The sequence below is a fragment of the Salmo salar genome, chromosome 27 (assembly GCF_965601325.2).
Source record: "Salmo salar chromosome 27, fSalSal1, whole genome shotgun sequence".
Classification (NCBI taxonomy): domain Eukaryota; kingdom Metazoa; phylum Chordata; class Actinopteri; order Salmoniformes; family Salmonidae; genus Salmo; species Salmo salar.
The window spans coordinates 8393624-8416709 of record NC_138317.1 but is presented as its reverse complement, the minus strand read 5'-3'; the positions used below and the strand labels follow the sequence as shown (position 1 = coordinate 8416709).

Below are 23086 nucleotides of genomic sequence, written 5' to 3'. Positions count from 1 at the left end.
TTAAGTAATGTTGTGCCCGAGTAGCACAAGCTGCTACCTGACCGCTGGATCACCCCACACCCCTGACAGCTCATCACCTGAGGCTCTTTGGCTCCGGCATAAAGAAGACAGTAACAACATCAATACACAAACTGCATTCGCTAGCAGGCCCAGAGCCACAGATGCCAGGCCTTTTTTTATTTCCTAGTTATACAATTTCCGAACAACTTTATCGAAAGATTCTTGCGATTTTTTTTATTTATTTTTTATTTATTTTTGTTATTTTTTGAATATTTTGACCGGAATATTTGTACACCCTTTGTGCAATTTTAGAACCAGGCTCTTTTAAGGTGTGTAGAAGAGGGCTTTATCCATCCTTCTTTTATAAAAGTAAGCTAAGAAGTGCATCATCTCTAATTTAAGGCATGATAAATAAATAAAATGTGTGGACAAAATATTCACTTTCCTTAGCCTCCCATCTTATCTGGAACATTCTAGTCTTTATCTGGGAGAACCCTTTTAGGTACATACAGCCACATAGAAACCAAAGCTAAGTTTGTGGACTGTGTTTTAATTAACCCACCACACATCAAATCAACCTTTATTGGTCACGTACGCAGTTTAGCAGATGTTATAGCGGGTGCAGCTAAATGCTTATGTTTCTAGCTCCTAACAATGCAGTAAAATGTCAACAAGTACACAAATGATAATAATATATATTTTCTTTTACAATAAATGTTGAAATGTCGGAACAAATTTTATTCACCTAAATAGCACTAACAGTAATACTAATGCAATCTTTACATATATACACCATATCAATTTACACAATTTAAACTAAGAATGATATGTACAGCAGTAGATACAGTATTTTCGAAGAATCCAGGAAATAAATCAATATGTGGTGTGTATATGCAGTGTAACTAAAATGCAATATACTGTAGTAATAATAGAATGAACTATGTTGAGAATACAGTATTTAAATACACACTTCAAAACCCCATGGCAAAATGGATAGAATTGCAGGAATTTAGCTTCCAGACCAGAGCCTGGAATATAAATATATATGTATTTGAATGGTGTGTATGGACTGTATGTGAATAGAAAAGGTGTGTTCAGCAGTGGTTATATAAGATGAGCCATGACTAGAATACACGATATACATGTGAAGTGGGTAAAAAAGTATGTCAACATTATTAAAGTGACCAGTGGGAATAGTCATGTCTTGCTGTGTGCAGAATTTACTTCAAGCCCCTTCCGGGGGTGTATTCATTTGCTCCCTATCTGACAAACATTATGTAATCTCTAATGGATTCTACAGGCCGAGGCTCCTTGGGCCTCCGAAGGAAGGCGCCCATCCCTTGTGCTCTTGTTTCGTCATCAGCCACGCAGCCCTGATTTGTAGACGCAACCCCGAAGCTAAGATTCTGCTTGTCGTTACCGCTGTGTCTTGAGTTGCCCTGAGAACAGTTGCATGAATAGTCCCTTTAAGACAGCTGAAAAGAACATTTTTTAAGAACAGAGCGATGCAGCAACACACTCTGCTTTGTGGACACTCAAGAAGCGAGTTTTTGTGTCGGCGTCGCGAACATCTGCAGGACGTATGTGTGTTTGTTTGAAAGGAACAGCTTCTCCCCCTCATGCCTCTCGACTGGTTGGAAGGGATCCTTTCATGAGGCTGAGGTTGTGTGTGTTTCCAAAAGACAGTCAGTCCAGCCTTCTAGGAATGGGGAAAACACATTGGGGAGAGGCAGCACATGGATAGTGGTTTAACTTTGGCCCCTTCCACCATGCATGTGGCAGGGGCAGTAAGGAGCCATCTTTCTTAACTTTGGATGTCAAGTTTTTGTTGAAAACAGTAACTCACAGCAGCTTTTGTTTATAAATCGTTCTCTCTCCGCTCTGTCTTGATTAGCATAGCAAATGGAAAGTTCCTTCATTGTGGTGGAGGTTCTGTGGTTGTGCCGAAGAGAAGAGGGAAAACCCTTTGTTTTCTTTGCTTTCTTCATTTATTACCCTGCATGCAGCCTGGTTACACTTTTTCAAGGAAGAGAAGAGTGTGAATTTGGTTTCCCTTTTGGCGAACAAATCTCCCTATGTCTGGTGCTGGGAACGTGTGAGTCCGTCTTATTTGGCGGGGGGGGGGGGGGGGGGGGGGGTGTGATGGCAGACCCATGTGCCGAGCAGGATGGCACTGGATTGGGCTAGTTAGGACAGTAATGAGAGTTAAGTGTTTGGCTTGAGCACAGCATCACAGATCTGCCTGATACTATGCCCAAGAAATCTGGGTTGCCAAGAGAAATAACGGCTGTATTGTGTCAAAAAGCAATTCATGCTTTCCCTCATTGAAATGAAAAATATATGATCCAACAATCGATTGCATGCTATTGTCTCATGTTGATGTTTTGATAGCTATTTAGACTCAGGGCTTTATTCAATCCATATCGCGGATGTTCAGCATGGCAGCGTGATAGACATTTAAAGGCAACGTTCCCGTGTTAGCGGTAAACGCTGCATGTGCCGGCTCAATCAGATATACCTTTTACATTTCTGTCTTGCAATCTGTAACGCGTCAGCGACACAGATTAAATAGAGCCCTTACAGTCATCCAATGCACTAGATAGTTCACTGCAAGAAGTGAAATCTGAGCAAGCCTTAAGGTAAAATATCTTGAAATTATAAAAAAAAAAGATAAATGATCTGCCAATGATTTTAGATGAGAAAAAACACACATTTGTTGCAGTGTTGTGTTGAGTAAGGTAAAAATGTACAGCGCATTTGGAAAGTATTCAAACCCCTTGACTTTTTCCACATTTTGTTACGTTACATCCTTATTCTAAAATTGATAGAATAAAAAATGTTCCTCATGAATCTACACACACTACCCCATAATGTCAAAGTGAAACATTTTTATTTTTTTATTGTTGCAAATTTATGATAAATAAATAAATAAATACCTTATTTACATAAGTATTCAGACCCTTTGCTATGAGACTCTAAATTGAGCTCAGGTGCATCCTGTTTCCATTGATCATCATTGAGATGTTTCTACCACTTAATTGGATTCCACCTGTGGTAAATTCAATTGATTGGACATTTGGAAAGGCACACACCTGTCTATATATGGTCCCACAGTTAGTGCATGTCCCACTGACAGTGCATGTCAGACAAAATCCATGCCATGAGGTCGAAGGAATTTTCTGTAGAGCTCCGAGACAGGTTTGTGTCAAGGCACTAATCTGGGGAAGGGTACCTAAGCATTTCTGCAGCCTTGAAGGTCCCCAAGATCACAGTGGTGTCCATCAATCTTAAATGGAAGAAGTTTGGAACCACCAAGATTCTTCCTAGAGCTGGCCGCCTGGCCAGACTGAGAAATCGGGGGGAGAAGGGCCTTGGTCAGGGAGGTGACCAAGAACCCGATGGTCACTCTGACAGAGTTCCTCTGTGGAGATGGGAGATCCTTCCAGGACAACCATCTCTGCAGGACTCCACCAATCAGGCCTTTATGGTAGAGTGGCCAGACGGAAGCCACCCCTCAGTAAAAAGCACATGACAGCACGCTTCGAGTTTGCCAAAAGGCACCTAAAGGACTCAGACCATGAGAAACAACATTATCTGGTCTGATGAAACCAAGATTGAAATCTTTAGCCTGAATGCCAAGCGTCACATCTGGAAGAAACCTGGCACCATCACTATGGTGAAGCATTTGTGGTGGCAGCATCATGCTGTGGGAATTTTTTTCAGTGGCAGGGACTGGGAGACTAGTCAGGATCGAGGCAAAGATAAACAGAGCAAAGTACAGAGAGGTCCTTGATGAAAACCTGCTCCAGAGCGCTCAGGGCCTCAGACTGGAGTGAAGGTTCACCTTCCAACAGGACAACTACCCTAAGCACGTAGCCAAGACAATGCAATAGTGGCCTCGGGACCAGTCTCTGAATGTCCTTGAGTGGCTCAGCCAGAGCCCGGACTTGAACCCGATCTAACATCTCTGGAGAGACATGAAAAAAGCTGTGCAGCGACGCTCCCCATCCAACCTGACAGAGCTTGAGAGGATCTGCAGAGAAGAATGGGAGAAACTCCCCAAATACAGATGTGCCAAGCTTGTAGCGTCATACCCAAGAAGATCTGTAATCGCTGCCAAAGTTGCTTCAACAAAGTACAGAGTAAAGGGTCTGAATACTTATGGAAATGTGATATTTCAGTTGTTTATTTTTAATAAATCTGCAAACATTTCTAAAACATTTTTTGCTTCGTCGTTATGGAGTATTGTGTGTAGATTGAGTTATTTTTTTCTCCATCCATTCTTGAATAAGGCTATAAAGTAACAAAATGTGGGAAAAGTCAAGGGGTCCGAATACTTTCCAAATGCACTCTATGTGATTGTGTGTTTTTACTGTTGCCACATTTTAAAGGAAGGACATCTCCTTGGTTTTTCAGGTTCAGTAAAGAGGAATACATCTGGGTGGACATTCTTTAATCTGAGCCTCCTTTCACACTCAAATCATATTTTAGGTGCCATGGAATTACTCTCAAGTGACTTCAGTCAAAACTGAAACTTTGAACAACACTCTCCAACTCCTTGCTCAGACTTGGGCACACGCACGCCACACCAAAAGTTACAGAAATCTTCTTGGCTCACAGTTTCATAGTTTGTGGTCAAGCTTGTCTGCTGTTGTATATCTGCTGCCTGCTAAATCAAATGTTGGTTGGAGGCCTCTCCTTGTCCATTTTGGCTCTGTTCTGCTGTATAGACAAGGATCTGAGTGGGAATGTGCTCCGTCTGTGGGGTGTTATCCAAAGAATGGGGGATATATGAAGGCATGACGTCAGTTTCACTTTTTCCATCTCACTCCCAAGATTGCTCTGGAAAATGACACGGTGCATTTAACACATCTGTGCTCACTCATATTTACGAGCCCGTTTTATCAGTTCTAAAAAGCTCCTAATTGAAACCTGTACTGTGCTCCACCAAGCAGAAGAATGTACTTTAATGTCTGGTGTTTCCATTATTTTCCATGGCTTGATTCCATGCAACACTGAATCAGCTGCCGGGTGTAAATCGTGCACTCTAATCAGGGTGTGTTAGGGACCACAAATTATACCTTATAATCTCCTAATGTTTTCATGAGAAATCTCCCAGATTCCAAAGGCATTTGAGGAACTTCCGTAATGAAATGGACAGAAATTTGTTAGGGGCTTTCAAAATGACACCTCTCATTAGAATGCTGTGGTCATGTGTAAACCTTTCTCTTTTATTCAATGGTACTGCATTTAAAGTCCCTGATGGCGCACTCATGAATATTCAGAAGAGTAGGGGTTGTCATAGGAACAGTTTTATAAAAACAGGAAGTACTTTAGTTCTCTGTCTAGTTACACCGTACCGTAGGGAAATGCTTTTCAAACCAATAATTGCTCTCTAAGGCACAGCAATTTTTTTACTATTTTCCTCTCCTTCTAGCATGTAGGAAAATTGCCTCCAATTCAGATTCGGTTCAGTTGTACAAAGACATTTTCACCTTTTGTGTTTTGTAAAATAGCTACATCCTTAATCCTAGGCGTTTTTAGAATACAGCTTCCTGCGTCTTCTAATTTGGATCCAGAAGACAACCATGATGTCATGATTGAAAGACTCTTTCAAAATATTCTGTAGTTTGGTTCTCCAGGGCAGCGGTGGCAGGCACACTGTCCAAAGCCCTAAACCCTGGCTACATCATCAAACAAAGACAGACAATGCGTCATCCAGCAAAGGGCAAACCAACAGTAATCAATGGAATGGGACAAACATAGTACAGGTCAAATGTAAAGCCCGGCTAGACGAGACAGAAAGAGATTCGGTGGATCTTTAATTACCGTAGGTCAAAATGGACCTCAACCAAGTCTTTGACGTGCTCAGACGCATTAATGCACCGGTCCTGCGAGCCCGTTAATCTTTACTAATGCATTCTGTTAACACCCATCTATGTGCTAAACACTAACTGTAAACCTGGCGCAGCCAGATAGCCATGTCCAGTGTCCCGTAGCGCTCCCATTACAGAGAGAAAGAACAAGGGCACTCTTATTCAACAGGGGAGGAGGCTTTAGGGAACCGTGTCAGATAGAATCCATTTTGATTTGAAATGCAAATGCCACTGACACGCCCATTTCTCGCTGTCCTTTTGAGGCGACTGTGCAGTCCTAATGGGAGGAACATTTCAAGGAAAGCCTCCAAACAAACAAGAGTCTAATGGGTGGCGTTCCACCGTCAGGTGAATTTTGGCCCCCTGTGACGTCATGGGAAAGTGCATTTCCAAATCTGTCACCTTTTGATAGTGTGTATATCATATCTCTGATATTATTGGCTCCCTGTTTTTTTTCCCCCATCCCTGATTTCGGAGAGACTGGGCCAAGGTCATTGCTATTTGAATCGGGGCATTTTCATGCTATGCTTAAATTTGTTAGCCTGACGTAACGGAGGAGGGAGGCTTGATGACTTTGATGATGATAATTTGTTTAATCAAGTGATTCAGTGGCTGGCTGGAATGAGGGCCGACTGCCCTGACTCCAGACCCAGGATGTCCTGCAGAGACACTGAAGCCTCATGGCTGTCTCCAATAATTCCTCCTCAGTGCCAAGGCTTGGTAAAATACCAGACCTGACCTACCATACCAGCCAGTGCCTGGACTTTGATATTAGGTACAAAGTTTACAGAACCTCTTCAAAATGTTCCACGGGTTCATGGCATCTTCTGAAGCGTTGTGTTCCCCTTTTTGTGTGGCTTCACATCACTATGTTTGACTTATTGACCACATAAGGCATCTTGACAGGTTTTGTTGGGGTCTAGGCTAGACATCTGTACTTGTGTGGGGTATAGTAGCATCTCCCCTTTTAGTGAGGTGTGTACCACCACAGTCTGTGCTCTCCAGCTTTAAGGCGCTATACGTCTCTTCTGTTCCTGCTTAGAGGTCCGGCCTTCAAAGTGTTCCCGGGTACCAGCTACTGAGACCTATTCAAAGGCTCTAAAGTTGTGTCTTGAAGTTTCCGGTAACCAATGAAAACACTGGCTAGGTGCTCGGTGTGTCTCTGGGACCAATCAGAATGCTTCTTCTACTTGATCCTAAGCATCTTCTGCCCATCCATATGGAGACAGTAAGACAGATGGTGGAGCACAGGATGGCCTTGTGTTGTTTCAGGAACTCAGGGAAAGCTAGACGGCAGATTTCATAACTGCACATTCTTCAGGAACTACAGCAGAGGGATAGAATTGGGCTGCGTAGCGAGTGTAAGATTTGGCAGATACGTTAAAGCTGTTTTTAGCTGCACAGTTTTGTCAGCGATCACAATCGCTGGTTCCTGACGGAGAACAAAACGGTACATTTAGGAGGTTCTGGCCGTGTGTATGCGCGTGCATGTGTGTGTGTGCCTCTCGGCCGAAAGTGTGTTTTCTGTGTTGATAAAGTTGGCTTCTCCAAGGGTCCAGAGGGGTGAAGATGCTCCTTCTGCCACACAATCATTAATGATGGAGAAAGCAGCCAAGATGTGGTACTGGTAAAGGACCTATTTCTGTTTCCACAGAATGGAATATGAATTGCCTCCTCTTTCTCAAATATGAGCTCAGGGCTAGAGCGCTGCTTTGAACAGTCAGACAAAAGCTCCATAGAAACCAAGCAAACCCGCTTTTTGTAAAAGCCCTGATATTTATATTCAGGAGGGTAGCTTATATGCCTATGGGTTTTGTGACTTTGTAACTTTATTGCGTGGAATACAAAAAACAGAGACCGGAAAATCCTCTTCTGTTCCAGCTGTTTTACAAAAAGTTGTCTACATAATGTGCTGGAGATGATATTGTCCAGAACCGTGTGAGTTGTTTACCCTTGCTTTGTGAGCTAATTGTGGCTACATTGTTTTTCTGTTAATTAGCTAGGAATGCAATCCCAGCAGCTGGCATGCATAAAACATGGAGGTTTTTTTTTTTCTCCCTTTTTGTTGTGGAGAGGTTTGTTTCAACAAACATGGAAACCAAATCGGACGGAGCGATGGTATTCTGTCAAGCGTCACACACACACACACACACACTCAAATGGCTTCCTCTCTGTAGAGTAGTGTTTGATCTCTTCCTGTGTACGAGGCCTGAATCACTCCCTAAACGCCCGGCTACAACAGCTAATCTTCAGCATATGCCACTTCCTAAACTGATAATCCACCCAGTAATTGTGTGACTGTGTGAAAGGTTAGTATGTACTGTAAGTGTGTCCCTCTGCACCTTCTTGTTACCAAAACAGGAAGAGGCTACATATTTAAAGCTGTGGCATCATTCAGAGCAGCTTTGTTCTATGAGAATCTGAGGTTAAGGTCAATGTTTCAATAGATCTTTATGATGCACTGTTGAATAGTCTGTGACTGTGCAAACCTATAAGGTAACTAGCCCAGCTCCCAAGGCCTTGTCTCATTAATTGGCTATTAGATGACTCTTGCCTTCCCACTCTTCATATGTTGCCACTTGACTTGAGCATGCCTTTAGGGCTGTTATTGTTTCCATCTTACCTCCGTAGTGTGGTCAGTGTACGTAGCTTGCGGTGAGGGCTAAGTGCCTCAGTGTGAAACTTTAGATCTGTCTCTGAATCAGTGTTTGAATGTAGCGATGGGGCATGGCTACCCCGACCCCCAAAAAACAGCTAACCCCCCTGGTCCTGGATCACAGTCCCTGCAGGTTGTGCTGAGACCCGGGTTGGTGCTCCAGTAATTTTTTTTAAATTTTGTGCTAACGTTGGTTTTGTGCTCTGCTGGATTAGCCCTGGATAATGGGATCAGGGATCACCACCTGCTTCTCTCTTCCTCCCCCTGCCGGTACTGACTGTGTCACTCCCTTCATCAACCTCTCAACATTCATTTTCCTCTTCATAGTCAGCATCATAGTCAGCATCGTCATGCCCTCAGGTACACTAACAGATAAACAGGTCCACACTGCTCTCAGAGGAACTAGTCATCACTGCTATGGCAACTCTATCTCCACTACCTCTCTCCCTCGTCGTTCTATCTTTCATCTTGGCCAATCTCTCTCTTTTTTTTCCCTCCCTATCTCTCACGGCCCACCCTCTTCCTACTGTCGTCCCCCCCCCCCCCCAGAGTGTAGTGCCCTCCTGACTCCCGTGAACACAAATCCTCTTAAGGGAAGGGTCGGATGGGAATTCAATTGCTGCACTGTGAAGATTGAAGCAGATCAGCCACTGAAGCGGTGAAATCACCCCCCATACACATGGCCCATATCTATCCAGATAAGGGCCCATTTGCAGCAGTGGGGCAGTGAGAGATGGACTGAGCTTTGGAGGAATTTGGCAGGTCATAATTTCTTCTGCACAAATAGATAAGTGTGTGGGGAAAAGGCCATATGTATAAATGAGCTTGAGTGTGGGTGAAAGAGCATGAACTTTTTCGCATCCCACCGGTCCGTTCTTAAGTTTTCTTGCTGTAAATGAAAGGAATAAGATTGGAAATGACAGCAAACTCTAAATACTATGACCTAACACATTTGGAAAATAATCTTGTTACGACAACTCAACTTGCCTGTCCATGCCTGTAAAATTGGATAAGTTATCAAATAAAAAGACAACTAATCCTCAAAAGTCACATTGCGCCTTGGCTACGAAGAGACAACGAAAGCTCCCCCCCCAACGAGCCACTTTTCTGCTTTATGTTGTGAGAAAGACAACATGACATTGTGGTCAGGTCACCTTTGACCCCCCCCCCCCCCACTCCTAGGAGCTCTTTCATGTCACAGCCCTTCCTGGCTGCATGGGGTTAATGAGCTGGCTCTGAAAAACTCATGAGTTTCCTGTTAAGAAAAGGGTTAAAAGCCTGGACGGAAGCCGGACAAAGGCACACACAGCAACTTTTTTGACCACTCTGGCCGAGGCTTAGAATCTGGATTAAATTAAACTTTGAACCAGCAGCTAATTTATCCATCACGCCCCCCTCCCTGGATGCCATAGCTCTTTTAGGGGCCTGGGGAACCAAACACAAAGGCTTTGAGCGATGCTGATTGAAGCCATGCCTTTATCCTGACACACTGAAGGGGATAGCAGACTGTTTGAAGTGTGAATGAGAAGTGCCTTGTGACACAATGGCAATAGTGGCATGGATCAGAGGTATTGCTAGTTAGCATAGCGGTTTAGTATAGCTGGCTTAGGCAGAAGCACATGGGTCGAGGTGACTGGTGACTTCTTTGGTTGCTTTTTTGCCTGAAATTCTTTCCAAACATGCCATTGTTGAAAAGGCTCAGAACGGGGATACAGCCCCGCAATACAAATAGGTCAGCCTTGAGAAGGTATTAGATTAATCTACAGTTTTAAATGTTTTGTATACCTTTTGGAGTGGGAGAGGCAATGAAAGTAAATGTAAAAATCTGTATTATGCTACTGTGTGGGCAGTATGAGGAAAAAAAGCATCAAAATACATATTGTACAATTAGTTTCTCACGCACATGCCCATGCTTTGTTCACAAAGTGCAGTCAGCAGTGCAGAACATGGGTCCGGGTGATACCATATGGTCCTCTTGAGTGCTTATATATGCTGTAGCAGAGAGATTACCCCCCCCCCCCCCCCCCATTTACTCATCCAGGGGGTAGCTAGCTAGCAGCACCTGTGTTTGTAGAGGAATGGTGGATATGGCAGACAGGCTGTGACCTGAAAGGGTGCATTCATCTCCTGCTGTTGAGCCCTGCAGAGCACCAACACCCCGACTAATAGAGGGGTCAGAGGGGGGTTGGGGGGGGGGACACATGCAGGGGAGCATGTTTCCCTGTGTCTGTGTACATGTGAGAACACATGCCGCTTCAGTTGTTTGTGCCTCTCTGCATGCTTGGAGGTTTGTGTGTGCCAAGGCAGTGTACTGTAAAGGTCTGCCTGGCAGCTTCCCCCGTGACCCAGGTGTTTGTTGCTGTTTTACGTAACTTGGTTTCATTGCGAAAACCTTGAATCGAGTCCTTGGAATATGAAACTGAATACTGTTAGGAGGATTTGGTTCAGTCATTGTCGATGTCGATGTCAAAGTCAAATTATACATTGCTCTACTTATTCAAACAATGCAGTAATCGGGAATGCATCTTTGGTGAAAAGTATCCATCCTCCTTCATTCCCTCCCTCTGGCTCGTATTAAGATATAAGGAAAAGGCGAAGGCCTGTTTTATCTCTCCAAGACGAGGACTTGGCAGATCCTCTCAGCATTCCTCCTCCTCCGATAGCTTTTCATCAGGCAGGAATGCCTTTCAGTCACTGACAGCTCCCGGGCGGAACGGTACGAATCTGGAGCACACGCTGTAAGCCAGCCCTGTGTTCAGGAAGAACCCAATCGTACCCGAGTGTTACATATCAAACCAAAGAGATGAGCGATTTGAACAGAACCCAAGGCCTGTTTCCTGCTATATCCATCCTGCATACTCTCCCTAATGTGCACAGGCCCCATCGAGAATACTCAAGCATACCTGCCAACCTGGGAGAAAAAGTATTCATTTTCTTTTTCTTTAAAAAGCAGGCCTCTCTTCCACCTGTAGGCTAAAAATCTAAGTAGGAGATTATTAATGTGCTGCAGGTGAAGTCAGAAAGGTGGAATCTACCTCTTTGAGGGCATAAGGACATTTCAACATTTCCCCGTACATGGCCACCAGGGATTTCACTACAGGAATGGAAATCCGGTCTGTGTTATATTAAGATCAATGAGTCACGGTAGAGTTACTCGGACTTGGAGAATAAGCTCTTGGGGAAGTGTTAATTTTCTTCAGCGTGATTGTATGGAGCCGACCGTGGGGCAGGCCTGCTCATTTTCCCCATGACTGAAATGGCCTCATCTTGCTTTAGTGTGCCTCTAGCCAAAAGTGCTTCAGTAGAGGTTACTGTGTGAGACAGTTTTGGTCCGGCTATTAATTAAAGGTGAAACTGATGACGCCGTTGGAATTGCGTGTGTGTGTGTGTGTGTGTGTGTGCGTGTCTGTGCGTGTGTGTTGGCTGCAGTAATTGCTCTTACCTGAGGCTTTCAAATAATGCCCCCTCGTCTGCTTTCTCTTTTGTGCTCTCTCCTTTTTTAACACTCTCTCACTTTCCCCCTCCCCTCATCAACCTTTAGGTGATATGAGCCATGATGAATAAGGCCAATGATTAACTAGCTGGAGGAGTAATTCAGTGCCTATAACCTGAATAGATGACATTTTGTTAACCGCTCTTCCACTATCATCCTCATAGTAATTTTGCTGGAGACGTTTGAGGACCAACAGTCATTGCCTTAATTTTCTCAAAGGGCTTTGCCTGAATATGTGGCCTTGGAAAGCATGTTGCTGAAAATGTGTTATTTTCAGGTGAACTGGAATGCGAAAGGAAGGTCTGTTTCAAACCTTTCGTGAAAAGTTTCTTTGTGATGAAGTGCGTTTTGCCGAGTTAGTCAGGGATGTGTGAAATGAACGCTAAGCGGGTACAAAGGCAGGGCGAAAGAACAGCGTCTCCAACGACATTCAGACAAGTCAGAACCGGTCAAAATGGTGAATTTGCAAACACGGCGTGGTACTTTTCCACTTCAGACGATATCAATTAGGGGGTCAGTGGTTTACTGAGGGTTGAAACTTTTCTAAGCCCCTTCCCCTCTCTCCCCACTCGTGTTAAACAAGCAACATCCTCCTCTCACAGATCTGCCCTCTGAAGAGACCTACCGTTCATGTTTACACGGGCACCATTTTGACTGGCCCAGTGTTATTTGTGTGGATAGTGGACTTGATATATGGTAGTCAAGTAAGAACGTTGCTCCTGGATGTGGGAATTCTAGATTACTGATGCTTCTGAACTCAATAGTTTTTTTGTAATAGCTAGAGGTTTTAGGGTTATAGAACATTAGACCTGTTTTAATACAGGCCTAAGCACTTAAAACCACCCTGTGCTTGTTTCTGTTCAGCCTTGCCTCTGTTACAGCTTCCTATTTTCACTGTGACTTGAGGGAAGAAACCTGCCGTGCTGCGGCAAATCTTTCAGTTTCCCTCCTCACAAAAATGACTCGCAGGTGAAGCCCATTTCCCAGCATATTGGGTTTCCGAGCTGACAAAGAATCTAGGGTTTCCTGTGCGTATCAAAAGATGTTTAACGGGGCTGAGGAATTTCCCAATTCCCAACCCGGGGGCAGGCAGTATTCCAAATGGTAGACTTGGGATTCCAGAGAGGGCTGTGTGCAGAAAGAACTCTGTCACTTTCTCCCGGCTTGGATGCAATAGAGCTGAGATATTCACTAAAAACTTTACATGTTGAAACCACGTGAGCCGCATTTGCTTCTTGTTTCACTCAAGGTTTACATTAACTTTACATTAGGCTCATCAGGTGCCTCAGCGAATGAGTCAAGCAGACAGGCTTTAATTGGTATGCGAGTAAAATATTTAGTTTTTCTGAGATTAAGTTAATTAGCCATAATGTGTCGTAGCGTGTGTGAGCGTTCACACACATTGACACACCGATACCACAGCGAAATTGGCACATATGTCACATGTTATGTTATATTGCAACATTGCAAAACGATTGTGTCTCGTGAATCGTGTTATGGCTTGTTATGCTTTATGGAATACACATTTCTTATTATTTTATCTCGCTGGACTGCGTAAATAGGATTGTGCAGGCAGGTAGGTTTACTCTATTGTCCCACGGCCAGGCTATCAGTAGCGTCTGTTTTCGTTGGAAACCTTGAAATTGACTTTCTTCCTCTCAGGATGTTGTCTCTTATTGGGCGTCTGTAGGAAAAACATTGTATTTTTTGGCACAGGCGCAAAAGAAAAGTATTTTGACAAAATACTTTTATTTTGCACAGTCTGTACTATCAGGTTCTTTATGATTCTTGCCTCATGTTATATTTATGCAGTCTGAGGTAGATTAATCGTCAGTGTATGTGAGGACGGAGTTAGTCAAGCTCTCTGTTCTCTTTTGTGAGACATTATTGCGAAAACTCCTGTGCCTGGTCTTATTTTGGTCAAACTGTAACAAAGGTTCCCCAGCCAGCTTATGCAGCTTGTGTTTGTTCACATATGGATGTAATTTAAGGTAGTTTGAGCTGCTTGACTGGACTTTGACACGTTGTTTGTTTGGAGAACTAAAGCAAAGCTTATGCTGAACATTTTTTTTATGCCCCCCGCCCCATATGTCAGAACTTGACGGCTTTTTGGGGGGGTATAGAATGTCCTTGCATTGTGGAGAACTAAAGAAACTGATCTGTGAAACGGTTCTCAAAGTACTGAGCATATTTACCCAGCAGTATGTGGTGAGCTGATCCAGTTCCATAGAGCAGCAAGATCTGCAGGTTTTAATTCGAGCACAGTCCCAGACAGTTTACTCACTCTTTATGAGGACGTAAAGATCAGCTAATGCACCCGTAAATGACTGCTCTCCGGCATTCATTTGATGATGGAGTCCCAACTGCTACCACGAAATGAAAAGGTAACAAATCCACCTATAAACTCTCCACGTCAACCCAAGTGTGGCACTGCTTTGAAACAGGAAGGAGCCATTGCATCTAGATTACTTCCTGAACTTTCCAAAGGAGCACTTCAGCTGGGTTCACTTCAGTGTTCATCATTCAGTTCATTACGAGTGGTGACAGTTTTGGAATCGCAGATCAACCGCCGATCAATTGTTCAAAAGCTAGTCATAGATATACTGTCAACACTCGTCTTTGTAGCTCTTCTTAACTGTGTCTTTGTATTCCAATTAGGATTATAAAGGCTTTATATACTTAACAAAAAAAATCTATCATTAACCAGAAAGCCCTATTGTGGATGCATTATTTATGCTGTTATGCATGATGAAAAAGAACATGTGGCAAAGTGAGCTACTAGCAACAGAGCCAGATGAACAGATTCTGTTTCCTGGATTTTGTGGTAAATGTCAACACACACACACACACACACACACACACACACACACACCAAGCTACAAAGCTGTCCCCCGCACTCCGGGAATAGCTCCAGGGCACACAGTCTGGTTTTAGGGAGAGTTTGATTTGTGTCAACTTCCTGCAGTAACAGCCCCTCCCCTCCAGTGTCTCAAAGACCATCAATTTGTTTCTTATTATGATCCCAGGAGGGAAATAAAAGTCGACGGTTCTGAAGAGCGCGGAGAGACATCCGTCCACCCTACTCCCCCTCCTTTCCTCCACCACCACAACCATTTGCTTAGCTTGTGGGTCAGTGTTTGAACTCCCACTTCATTGCTGTAGACTTGTAGCCTTTATGAACTAATTTCTCAACCCCAATTACATTTGACAAACAAATCCTCACCAACAAACATCAATTATGAAGCCAGCTTGCTCCTGCCGGTTGTTTGTTTAGCATTAGTATGTGCTAGCGTTAGCCTACAAAATGGCCACCAACAGGTGCCAACCTAGCAGTCCATTGCTGTTGTCATTATCTCTTAAGACAAAAAGTGACAAACTAAACACCACATAGAACTGATAACAAGCGTAAAATCTTCACTATTGAAACACTGCATCTCGAATCCAGCCATTCTAGCCCACTCAAGCCAATTGCTTTCACCCAGTCACCTCTAATCCTTTCCTCCCAGCCAGGTCCGGCACCGGGAAAAGCCGTAGCCATCCATCCGTTCAGGGCCGATAAAAAAGCCACCTTGTAAATGTGCATGTGGGAGAGCGATGGGAAGGAGGCCAGGCCAGAGTGGTGGCAGTATTGATCACCGTATGGATCCGTGGCTTGCTGAGTTTACAGATGAACATAATCTACCTGCACTACTTTGTTGTTTAACACAGAGACACTCAGGCTTTTTTTCCTTCAGAAAATCATTGACTTTCAGGGTTCACTTTTGTTTTCCCCAATCCTGGGGAGAGGAGACCGATTTCCTTTGATAACACAGTGGTACCCAATGGTCTTACAGAAGCGGACAATACGGAACAATGACCATTGAAGGCTTAATATAGCGTGGACACTGTACTTACTGTGAGGTACAATGACTGACATCAGTGAATATCCTTAAGAAAAATGACAGCATTGCAAGTCAAGTGCTTTATGTTGCAACGGCCCTCGCTCGCCCTCGTAGTTAACTTATGGTTCTCTTAAGGAAATATTTTTGAGCGGGAGCAGAGCAACCGACGGACAAAGAATGTCTGAGGCACTGTCTGCCCTCTGTCTCTTGCTTTCCACTCCTGTCAATGATGTAAGCCTTACTGTGTGTGCGTGCCCATGCGTGTGTGAGTGTTTTCGTGTGTGTCTGCATACCTTTGAGGATCACTTTTTTTTTCTTCTTCTTCCCCTGTCTCCCCTGTATTGGGGTGGGATAATATTGACCGTGTAAGAAGTGAATGCAATGTGTCTACACGGATTAGAGACGGGGCAAGAGGGCTCACCCAAATTACCCTACACTACCCCTATGACCCATAGCCACTCACCCAACTCTAACTACCTCCCCTCACATTCGCGCTAGCTTACAGCTAACTGCACACGCCATAAAGAGAGCCTCTTTGACTTTCGGACACCGCCAGCCATGGGCTTGGCGGTTTCACAAGCTTTTAGCAAAGCAACCTGCAGGCCACAGATTGTCTACTGCAGCGCGTAATCGCTCTCTCTCTCTCTCTCTCTCTCTCTCTCTCTCTCTCTCTCTCTCTCTCTCTCTCTCTCTCTCTCTCTCTCTCTCTCTCTCTCCTTCCTTGACACTCGCTCGTTTCTGCCTCTCCTCTCTTCTTCCTCCTCTTGTGTATTATATTTCTTTCCCTATAGACGTTCTCCACGGAGACCCACTGCATCCAGCAGCAAGCCTCCTGCTGGTCACTAGTTGTTCATTAGGTGCAGACAGATAGTAGGAACGGTAGTTCTGTTCTAATAAAAGCCACGGTGCCGCTTGTTATCGCAGTCTCGCTGTCAGTCAGGCGCTAGACTAGGTGCTGCTTGTTGCTTGTTAGGTTCTTGGCTAAGGATTAGGCGGCTAAGGCTCTGACTGGCTGGATGGATTCTCCATGGGCTTTTTCCCATTCATTCATACCAGTGAAGAGGGATTGTATTTTTTGTATCTGCCAGCTCTCACTGTGTTAGTTAGGGTCATACCTGGATGTGGACAATGACCCCCAGACGTAGTCATTAACACTTTGGGGGGGGGTGTATTTACAAGCACACAGTCTGTGTGTGTGTGCATGTGTGTCCGTGTGTGTGTGCTTGAAGCATTAACAGATGTCTGTCCGCACTCTAGAGCCCTAGTCTTTCTAAAGGAAAAAGTGATTTAAATAGCCTGCTTGGAAGAAACCCTTTATCTCTTGAGCTCAAATAATGCCAGTGCATAGTAGTCAAAGCATGTGTAGATTAGGCTTTGTTTGTGAAGAGAACCCAGAGGGTGATTTCTATGGAGTCCCACTACACGATTACCACATCTTAAACGTCAGTTGCTTTAATAGGCTAATTGCCATTTACACGAGTGGAGTTGACGAGCTGAAAGAGAACCCGACGCTCTGCCTGGCCTCTCACTTTCTGTGGAAGGAAAGTAAACATAGAATGGACTGGAAGGAGAAGATGGTTTTCACACGTGAGAGAATGGCCACAGAAATAGAATTACTAGTAGCCTAATTCTAGAAATCCTATTTCTATGAGGAGGGTGCTCCTTTGTTATGGAGTTCCAGGCTTGAACTCCCAGCTTGGGATAAGGTTTCAAAGGCAAGTCCTCCTGGAAGGTTAAACATGTCAATAGTGATAAGAGGCAGGAGTTTACGGACCATTTCCGCTCCAGAATGAACATCTGATTTGATCCACTCCTTGTCTTGCTCTTTGTGCCATGCACGCTATAGCAATGGCATTGTTTAGTTTCACTTTCTTTAGATTTGTGCTGTGTCGAATAATGTGGGTACACACGTGTGTGTGTGTGTGTGTGCGCTTGAGCGTGTGCGCGTTCGGGTGTGAGTGTGTGTGTGTGGCCTCAATTGCCTCTATCTCATTAGGCTCATTTTTTTTGTTGCTTGATTTGTGGGCTCCATCCTTTGGTTCGTTAATTGTATTATTACTGATGCATAGTGATGTGTGGGCCCAGCTAGTGAACTGAACTGGGGGGGGGGGTTGGTGAAACAGAATAGGCAGCGAGGTTAAAATAAAGTTGCTTTGATCAAATTCATCCTTTGATCAGCCAGCCCTGGCCTGAATGCCTTTCTGTTGGAAAGTCATTGCTCCTTTTTGGAGGGGAGGCAGATATTGTTCTGTTTTATCATCCCCTGTCTTTTCACCAACGCTCACCACCGCAGACCTGCCCCTTTGTGACGGCGGAGAGTGTCAGGCTGCTCTTTGAAGAGAGGCAGACAGACCTTCAAACACACACTTTACCCCCACACCCCGAGGCATTTAGGGGCTATGTTCACACTCATTCCCATAGGCTCAGTTCGCTGTTTTATACACTCAGTTGTACACCTATTGCAGTCAAAGTAAAACAGGCAACCATGCATAGACACAGACACACATATGCAAACGCACCTACACACACACACACACACGTTTTGTTCTTCTATACTTGTGAGGACCGAAACAAAAATTCCATTCAAAACCCTAATTCTAACCCTAACCTTAAAATAGCCTTTGTCCTCATGCGGATGTGGGAAATGGTCCCCACATGGTTAGAACACACACACACACACACACACACACACACACACACACACACACACAAACAAACCTACTTATCACAGCTTCCTTCTGAGAAATGTGTCATCTCCTATGGGAAGTCCTCGCTCTCTTTCTTCCCCGGGCCTTTTCTGCAAAAGCAACGAGTGTAAAACTGATCCCAGGTCATTTATTTCCAGGTATATCAGCTGAACAGCACAAGAGCAGGATTGAAACGTGACAAAAACATTGGTGCACCAAACCAAAGCAGGGATGATTTATTGTTGGCCCTCTTTTGTGGCACTTTTTCTAAAGCAGCATCAGTATGGAGGGGACATCACACTCGGACTCAGACTGAGGTTGAATGGAGGTTGCCATGGGTCCTACCGAGCTATTCCACTTAATGCACACACGAACGAAGGTGCACACACACACACACACACACACACACACACACACACACACGCACACACACACACACACACGACAATGATGGCATTGTTTTGCCCATTGTGCAGTAATTTCACTGAGTTTGTATGAAGTTGTTGTTTGTAAAGGAAATTGAGGATAGATGACATTTTATTAACTAGCATTCTATAGTCTTGAGGGGGTTGATGTCTTTGCAAGTCACACGAACAGCATTGTTCAATTTCAGCTTTTCTATTTGCCAGTCCGTTAAACTGTAAGACAAACACACACACACACACACACACACACACGCTCTTCTATGAACTTTTACCCCGGCAACGATGGTGGGCGGAGCTAGACGTCTAATGTGGTTGTTTGACTCTGACACAGTGATATAGTCCAGCGTGGTTTGTCGAGACAAGTGCCCTCTGTGGTACATGGAGTACGATGTTCAAGCAAATAACGATATGTCTACCTGGCAAAACATACTGTAGTGCTGAAACGACTAACTATCTTTGGGTCAACTATGGCTTTGAGTCAAGCGATAAGCCCTTTTTGGTGTTCACTTTTCATTGAAACTCAGTGCTTTCTACCAAACAATCAGACCGTGGTATCCAGAAACGTGTTCACTGCTAGAAGTATTTCAAAGACAAAAGTGGTGACTATAAGAAAGTTATGTTGGACTTGCGCCTTGGAAAGTGGTCTCGGAACAGACCAAATGCCCAGTACTTTGTCTAGATTTCTGTTGTTCTCCCTTTCAGATAGCGGACGCGGCCAAGTCGTCCTCCGAAGTGGATGATCTTTTCATTGACGACACAGGGTCCGGGGGTTACTACCCTGAGGACGACGACGACTTTACCTCGGGGTCAGGATCAGGTAAGAGTCTGGTCACCGTAGCCTTTGACTGGGTCGACACGTACAGGCAGGCAGGCTGGCACGCACGCACGCACAAAAAAGTCATTTCTGTATACTGTGTCTTTTCAAAGGATTAATTGAGACTGGCTTTTCACCCAGAGTGGGCATGTCTGTAGAACTGAGGTCTTACTTAGTTATTGAAGCCCCTTTTTACAAAACTTTTAGCTACATGCAGATGGCCAAAGCAAAGCAGGCTGTAAGAAAGAGCTTTGATAACTGTAGCGAACACTGTTCCCAGTAAAAAATGAAACCAGACTCACTTTACCTTCACCTGATCCCATTCTAGAATATCCGGAGGTGGCCTTGTCTGTTGTGATTGAATTATGAATGTGAACGTGAGGTACTTATGAAAAGCCTGATTTCACTTAGATACAGACTCGAACATAGACTGACAACCAACTGAAAGTAATTGAGTGCTGGTGAAGTAGTACAACAGTGCTATCTCCTCATCTTGCTCTGCAGGCATTGCTGAGGAGGTGATCGAGGAGGCGGTGACCGTGAGCACGCTGTACATTGCGCCCAAAGCAGAACCCACCCAGGACTCCACCAAAGACTTCACTCCCAGAGTGGAGACAGACACGCCCAGAGAAAACCTGCCTAGGGAAAAGTCCAGGAAGCCAGTCAGAACAGAGGTGAGGGAACATGACGACCTTTTAGACCGGCCCGCTAAGCTAAAGATGGACCGGCCCATTGGGCATTTGCCCGAACTGCCCTAGGACCAGTCCTTCCCCCCCCCCTATGGTAGATATTGAAAGATTGGAAAGTGTCTACTATTCTGTGGGAGTCTTTCCCCTCCCAAAATAACAGTTGAACATGCATTGACCCTGATGCTGGAATGCTATACATGAAAGTAGTCATTGGTAATAGAGCCCTAATAACGCACTAATATTAGAGCATTTTGCTAGACAGTGATCTATGCTCTTTGACCTCCCCACAGATGAAGAGTATAAACCATCAGCCATAAGTCTTAACTCGTTGACATAGCATGTCATCAAATCCCTCTAATGCATTGATGATAATACCCTCCAAGAGGTTCCTCTGGGGATAAGGATCAAGCTCCCATCTAGGCTCCTGATGTTGCTCTGGTTTGTTGTACATTATGCTGGATTACTGAATCAAACAGTCATAATCTCCCGCTTTAGAACACTACAGCATCAGCTCTTGCCCCCCCCACCCCCACCCTTGGTGTTGGGTGACGGCCTAGATTATTTTTGGCCTGGTTCCATTGTGGTCCCTTTCTCCTTCCCCTAATCCCTTACCATTCAATTTTACACATGAAGACACTAGGGAGGTGACAGCAATACAGTGGCGACTCCACCAAACCCTCCAATAGTGTTAGTGTGGCTTCTGCCATGTTGCTTTCACCTATCCAGTCTTTTCAGATCTGTTAACACGGAAGGTGTAGGGCAGGTGATTTTTACTTGGCCCTGGTTTCGGGGCTAGAGGCCCAAATATGGACCCAGGCATCTATGTTAGTACATAAATTATATCCCTCCATCTCTAACTTCCATTCTCCTGGCTTTTATGTTTGTATAAAAAAACAAAACGTTATACAATCATCGAATCCTTCCATTCTCTCCTCCCAGCCCCCAGTACCCGTCACCGAGGACGTGCGCAAGAACCAGATCACCAGCACCCTCAGCTCCCCCCTGGAGCCCATCGATGTTCGCTCGGAAAACCTCTTCCAGAGGACGGAGGTGCTGGCAGGTATGTACGGCAACAGCAGCACAGGGGTTCACCTTTTTCACACTCGACGCAGGCTACGGTGTGCAGTCTTTACCCCTGTGTCTACACATCTAAATGTTGATTATGGGTCGTGAGCTGTCGAATGGGAAATTCTGTCACATCAGGTAATTACACTGCCGTGTTATTCCTGAATTCTTGATTACAACGTTGATTATGAAGTAGGTCAGGTGCCGGGTCTGGAGCGACGCTAAAGTGTGTCTGCTGCCGAGATTGATGACATGAAAATCTGCGTTTGGATGTCTGGCTTTGTTTTGTTGGTTGGATCTTTGCTGCATCTTTAGCTTGTGCAGCAACTTCATATATCCTCTGCCATATAACACCTAATAATCTGTAATATAATTGCTATAACATTTCTGTTATACACTGAGTGTAAATAAACATTAGGAACACCTTCCTAATATTGAGTTGCACCACCTTATGCCCTCAGAACATCCTCAATTTTTTGTGCATGGACTCTACAAGGTGCCGAAAGCGTTCCACAGGGATGCTGGCCAATGTTGACTCCAATGCTTCCCACAGTTGTGTCAAGTTGGCTGGATGTCCTTTGGATGGTGGGACCATTCTTGATACACATGGGAAACTGGTGAGCGTTAAAAATCCAGCAGCGTTGCAGTTCTTGACACAAACCAGTGCGCCTGGCACCTACTACCATACCCAGTTCAAAATACACTTAAAACTTTTGTCTTGTCCATTCACCCTCTGAATGGCACACATACACAATCCATGTCTCAATTGTCTCTTCAACTTGTCTCCTCCCCTTCACCTGCAGTGATTTTAGTGGATTTTACAGGTGACATCAATAGCGGATCATAGCTTTCACCTTGTCGGTATGTCATGGAAAGAGCAGGTGTTCCTAGTGTTTTATACACTCAGTGTACATTGTGTTATTTCCTGATCAGATCCACATTCCTTAATCATGATGTTCTGCCCATGTCTCTCATGTTCTCTACAGCTTCTGAAAATAATGTATAAAATACATTTCTACCCTTCAGTGGGACCTTCCAGAGTTAATAGCGCACTTTGCTCCAAATTAGTGTTAATTCACTTCTAATGAAATCCAAACTAGGAAAATGATCTGACTGGCAATCGCACTCTCTGATGCTGTTTTCCTTTCAGTGTCGGCGAAAAACATGTAGAGGGTTACAAATGGATTGGCATTTCAGTTCCCCTTTGTTCTGACGTCCATCTGATAGTTACTGTGAAAAAGTGGCATGGATGAGGACAAATGGGGACGTCAATACAGTCGTGCTGGAAATATATCCCACAAACATCCATCCAGTTAGCCGCCTTTTCTCATTTGGATTTTGTTGTTTATTCCAAAGTTTGCAATGTAGAAAACTTTGTCTAACTATTGTATTTCAAAATTGCTCAAATTACCTGTCATGTAGACATGTGAGGCCCTGACTTTTCGAACTGTCTGCTAGCTAAACTACTTTTTTCTGTTTTCAATTATAGTCATGTTGGCC

General features: G+C 44.3%; 1 protein-coding gene across 1 annotated transcript in view; it reads left to right on the top strand.

The window, feature by feature from the left end:
- The window catches only part of sdc2a (Syndecan-2-A), a 33899-nt gene that overhangs the window by 9525 nt on the left and 1288 nt on the right, over positions 1–23086 (top strand). The window contains 3 exon segments of the mRNA NM_001146396.1: positions 19721–19835; positions 20337–20506; positions 21461–21581. Of these exon segments, the coding sequence (NP_001139868.1) occupies positions 19721–19835; positions 20337–20506; positions 21461–21581 (406 nt within the window).